Here is a 6,000-nt window from a genome sequence, read left to right on the forward strand (position 1 = left end):
TGTAGGTAAACAAACTTTATATGTAACTAAAACCTTATCTATTAAAAAGTTAACAAATCCTATGGCAGCTAAGTTTTAATTTTTTTTTAGAAATATTGGATTTTAATAATCCCAACTATTGGCTGTTGGCCGCCAATAATTCCAACTTAAAAAATAACCGCTGGCGGTCCCAATTATTAACGTATTGGCCTCCAATGTACCCTGACTAACAGAACCCTAACGCCGTTAGTCTCCGGTCGCCAGAAAAATCTTTTTGCTAGCAAAAGGGGTCCTAAATGTCCGATCTAAGATTACAAAGAGGTTTGTGATGGAAATGTTGAGTTTTACGGCCAAAAAATTGAGTTTTCCAGCAAAAAAGAAGTTTTCCGGCGAAAAAAGGTTCCTAAAGGACCGTAATAAGGTTACAAAGAGGTTTGGGACTAAAAGATTGAGTTTCCCGGCAACAAAAATGAGTTTTCCGGCCAAAAACGTTTTTCCGGTGAACGGAGACTAACGGCGTTAGAGTTCTGTTAGTCAGGGTCCATTTTAGGCCAATATGTTAATAGTTGGGACTGCCAGTGGTTATTTTTGAAGTTGGGACTGTTAACGGCCAACAACGAATAGTTGAGATTATTAAAACCCAATATTCAAAATAAGTTATGATTTCAGTTGTTTTCATATATTTATGGGGAGTGGTGGTGGTGATGGTAACCCTAGAGCACACAACCTATTTTTGATTTTTTTTACTTTGGTTTTGTAAAATTCCTGTCTACCTATAAAATATCCAAGTAAATTGAAGTGCAAGGAAAAAAGGAAAACATTGTAACTTGTTCGGGTGGACGTTAACAAATTCATCATCAACGTCATTCTAAACCAATAGAAATTATCATTAAATGTCTCACTAATATGGTAGTGATCACCAACGACGTTACATCAATTACATACTGCCAATGCAAATGACATTCATTCATGTATTATTGTTACATTTTATTGATAAATAATTTGAAAATAGAGGCATACAAGATCTGGTGTAGTTTATTTGGGAATGCAATACATTTAGTACATAATGTGTAACAATCTTTTCAAGCCTTTCTCAAACTACCAAAATTTATGGGAGACACAAAAGCTGGATCTTGGCTAGAAACCACTACAGTAGCTGCTAATTTGGCGGCTTTTTGAGTCGGATGAAATTTGTCCCAGAACAAATAATCATCCCGATACTTGCAAAGGTGCACTCCTTTCAAGCATTCACTTAATCCAAATGGTGAATTATCGGCACAACATGCTGACACGACGTCTTTGAACCCTGAAAATGTGCCACTCTAATGTAAAAACATCCATTCTGATAAAGAGAAAACAACAAAGAGTTTTGGTTTTAACCTTAGAGGTCGCAAAATGGGTTGGTGGGGTAAGAGGTCAAAAGTGGGTTCCGGTCAAAACAAGCCTGGTCATGCAGACGTGACAACACTTTTTGTCTTTTTTTTATTTCTTTCCAAATAACTAATGTATTATATATGATAAAAAGCTCTATTGCTAGTGTAATAAAGATAAGTTGATTAATTTCTTTTAATTAAAACGATTTAGGACGCTAGGCTGATCACTGAGGTTGAATATGTAAGCCTTTGAATGTAAAAAGAAAACATATGTTTACCAAATTTTTGGGTAATGACACTCATTGTCATATTGTATGTGTTCGCAAGTGAGTACTTGAATCCTTCAAGCGTACAACTCATGTTTTTCGTAAGGGATTCAAATGAGGCGTGGCACGCTCTAGCCAAATCGTTTAGCTCATTGACACAAGTACCATTAGGAGCCGCAAAACGTGCAGCTGGACAACACCCGATTGGTGGAATACTTAATATTCCAAACTTTCTTGCCCCCATACTGTATAAGTTCTGCTAGTGCAAAATACACAAAATTAATATAATACAATTAGACAGTTTAAAGAGTTAAGTTTAGATTATAGGTGGCACTATAGGTTGATCATAATAATAATTCTAAGCAATTTAGAAATTAGAAGTAAAGGGAACCTTTAGGTGGATGGCATAGGTGTCGGTAAGGTTGATCACAAACTGCTCGTGAGTCATAATCCTAGGATAGGTGAAATAGTATTCCATGATGTCGTTGCTTCCAACGCTGAAGATGTACATGGACTTTTGAAGCAGACGATCACCTTTAGACTTCCCAAGTAATGCTGTTATGTTTCCCTGAACCGTTGCAAATTGTTGGACCTGTTCTTCCATAGATACAACTTTCTCCTATATATAATTTGTTTGATGTCATATATTTGTTTTGTGTTTAAAACAGTAATGTCAGATATACATAAATTTGTATATCATTTTCTTTTTCAGAAAAGAGACTTACAGTTAGTTTACCAAGACCAGCACCTCCAGAAGCAAAGTTAACTCCGTTAAATATCCCTCTCGTGAAGTTGGAACCATCCTCGACGAGTGAAAGATATGGCAGCGGACTGAGATCATAGCCGCCCAGAAGTTGCACTGCACATGCAAGTAATTGTTTTCAACGTGATTACAAAAGTTATATTATGATAACAAAATATTTTGTATAAGAGATATTCCGACTCGTCTGACTGTTTTTTTATAACAATATATTAGTATATAGGTTGAACCGTTAGAGATAAAAAAAAAATATACTGAAACAACTTGCTCAGGAGTTAAAATGTCAGCCGCAACATACCAATAGAGTCAGCAGTGTTGAGACCATTGCTGTACCTCCCGGTTGCTTGGGACCCTGGATAATCTATCCCGTTGTATGGGTGATTGGCCGTTGAGCTGCAGTTAGCCACGTGGTTGTTTGTGCCGACATCCATCGTTGAGTCACCAAATATAAATATCGGCACAATGGTTCCACCATTTGTGGATGTTGTCAGAATACTCAAAACGGCTACATAAATCACGAGCAGCGCGCGTTTTTGAGCTCTGAATTCCATGGCTATATTTGTCTGTGCGGTAAGTTTGAGGAACAATAGAGCAATAACTTATAGAAGGTATTGCCGTTTGGATCAATATAATCCAACAGGAAAAGGTTAGAATTAATTGCTTACCATAGTTTACTATGACCATCTTAGTTTATTACCAACATTTCTGTCAAGACCATGATTTCTTGTTTTTCCAGTTATTACAGCTGTATAAATATCATTTTTTTTACTTAACCAGACCATAATCACCACCATGACACCACACCAACGATCGTGCAAGCCCCGCCTCAATCCCATCTTCAATGCAAACCATATCCTCACCCAACGTCTCTAAGTTGTTAGAGATCATTGTCAAATGTCTCCCTATTGATTGCCGTCACACAAAGGTGGTAGTAGTTAACCGTAAGAATGAGTGCATAAAGTTGGTAGAGATCATTGTCAAATGTCTCACTATTGTTAATAATTAAATAACTATATATCCAACTGATTTAACTACTTAACTATCATGACTCCTTTTCAACTAATCAGTAGGAACATCAGTGGTACCATCGATAAGAACTAACTCACCATTAGAACACACATCTAGCAAAAAAACTTAATGCAAAAAACATTGCAAAAGGAAACTAAAAAGAGTTATATTAATCAACTTGATGTGCAGAGTGCAGACTATATGTTTGTTTGTAATATGACGAATTCACAAATCAAGAAACAAAGAGCTATGTCAACAACCAATCTTTAGCAGCACTCGGGTACTCAACAAAATCAGGCCAACTATGCAAACTATGCAAATTTTTCTGAAATAGGTTCATCATCGGGTGCTACATGGTTTCCCACTTTCCCGATATAAGGGAAAACAGCCACGACACTCCGGACTTGGCAAGTCTTGATAACTCCGAAGCTTATTATGGTAACGATGCTCTCCATGTTGGCGATGGTAAGGCCTTACCCATTTTTCACATCGGCTTCTTTAAAATTTTCTCACCAATAAAAACTTTTAACCTTTCCAATTTACTTCATGTTCCCGATATTAAAAAAGAATCTCTTGTTTGTCCAATGTTTTTGCTTTGACAATGATGTTTTCTTTGAGTTTCACTACTTTTTTTTGTTGTGAAGGACGAACATACAGGCACCACTCTACTCACGGGTCCAAGTGATGATGGAAAATATTCCATTCGCCTTCCACAACTCAAACAAATCCCCAAGGTTGCATTCACCGTCACCCGAGCATCTTCCAACATCTGGCATCAACATTAGGGGCATCCGCATCACCGTGTTTTTCATTCCATTGTTTCCAGTTTTTCTTTATCTGTTTCTAAACAAACTAGTTTCATCTTTATGTATTTCATGTCAATTGGGAAAATCTTCCAAACTTTCTTTGCATGAATCTAATTTTCTTAGTAAACATATTTTGGATTTAATATGTTGTGATGTTTGGAGACCGGCACCAACTCGCTCATTTGACGGTCATCGATTTTTTATGTTATGTGTTGACAATGACTCATGATATATCCACCCTTTAGCTAAAAAATTTGATGTCTACAATACATTTACAAACTTTGTCACTATGGTAGAACGTCAATTTTCCACCAAATTAAAAAGTGTCCAAACTGATTGAGGAGTTGAGTCTCGCAACCTAACTCCATTTTACCTCCTTTGGAATAATTCATCGTCGATCGTGCCCCCACACCAGCGAACATAATGGTGTTGTCAAACGGTGACATCGACATGTTGTGGAGGCAAGACTAACCTTACTTGCTCAGTCCAGTATTCCACAACATTTATGGTCCTTGGCTTTCAAAGCGGCAGTTTATCTTATAAATAGCTTACGTTCCCGTGCCTCTTCCAACAATACACCCTTTGAACATGTTTTTAAGAGATGTCCAGATTATCAGTTCTTTCAGTTCCTTCATGTCTTCAGGTGCCTATGTTTCCCCTATCTCCATCCTTATAATTGACACAAAATGGATTTTCGATCCACTCCATCTTCAGGTGCGTATGTTTCCCCTGTCTCCTTCCTTGGTTATCGTTGTTTGGACTTGGCCACCGATGGAGTTTACATTGCTCACCATGTCCGATTTAATGAAGAGTCGTTCCCGTTTCAAACACCTCCTAAAAACCCCTCTACCAAACTAACCGACCTTTATATCTCCTCCTTTCCATCCTCGTTTCTCACACCCGAGTCTTAAACCAATCCTGCCCATATATATATTTCTCCACAAAACACTCCTCCATCAACTCCTGCAACTCCAACACCTCCAACCAACTCTACATCATCTCCTGCTATCTCAACTCTTACCCCAACTCCTCCTCCGCCACCCCGGCACCTTTACGCTCTTGGCCAGCCAACTTACGTCGTAATCCCAAACATACAACTCCTTATTACCCATCCGCCTATCATGCTTCCGTCTATCCTGTCTCACCAACCGACCCTGTTTCCTTTTCTGTTGCTAACAAAATTCCGGAGTGGCGTCAAGCCATGTCTGAGGAGTTTCATGCACTTGTTAAGAACGGGACTTGATCGTTAGTACCATATGTTAATTACACCAATATCATTGATTGTAAGTGGGTTTACATGTTTAAGAAGGATCCACGGGGCAAGATCATTCGTATAAACCCCGCCTTGTTGCCAAGGGGTTTCCTCAACAACCGGGCATTGATTATCATGAAACTTCTAGCCCAATCATTAAGTCAACAACCATTCGTGTTGTGTTGTCTCTGGCTGTCACCAGCAAATGGTCTCTCAGACAGCTAGATGTCCAAAATGCCTTTTTGCATGGTGACTTACAAGAAACAGTATATCTTGGACAACCACCGGGATTTGTAGATTCCGCAAGGCTAGATCATGTGTGTCTTCTACACAAGTCGTTGTACTGGCTCAAAAAAGCTCTAAGGGCCTGGTTTCATTGTTTATCAACCACACTTCAACAGCTTGGTTCAATGGATCCAAAACGGACCCATCTCTATTTATCTTTTTATTTTGCACTCTGGTGGGGTTCTTGTATATGTTCTTGTCTATGTTGATGACATCATTATCATGGGAAATGACGCTAATTCCATCAACAAGATTATACATCAGCTCAGTT

At 38.4% G+C, this 6,000-nt stretch overlaps 1 protein-coding gene across 1 annotated transcript; it reads right to left on the reverse strand.

Moving 5' to 3' along the window:
* Positions 1-848: 848 nt before the first annotated feature.
* On the reverse strand, positions 849-2,913 carry LOC110866695 (GDSL esterase/lipase At4g16230-like). The gene is made up of 5 exons (XM_022115839.2): positions 2,677-2,913; positions 2,344-2,477; positions 2,010-2,237; positions 1,631-1,874; positions 849-1,285 (listed from the first exon to the last, which is right to left on the reverse strand). The coding sequence occupies exons 1-5, from the start codon at positions 2,807-2,809 to the stop codon at positions 1,062-1,064; spliced, it is 963 nt and encodes a 320-aa protein (XP_021971531.2). The 5' UTR covers positions 2,810-2,913; the 3' UTR covers positions 849-1,061.
* Between the last annotated feature and the right edge of the window lie 3,087 nt (positions 2,914-6,000).

Source organism: Helianthus annuus, chromosome 7 (assembly GCF_002127325.2).
Source record: "Helianthus annuus cultivar XRQ/B chromosome 7, HanXRQr2.0-SUNRISE, whole genome shotgun sequence".
In the NCBI taxonomy this organism is placed as follows: Eukaryota; Viridiplantae; Streptophyta; class Magnoliopsida; order Asterales; family Asteraceae; genus Helianthus; species Helianthus annuus.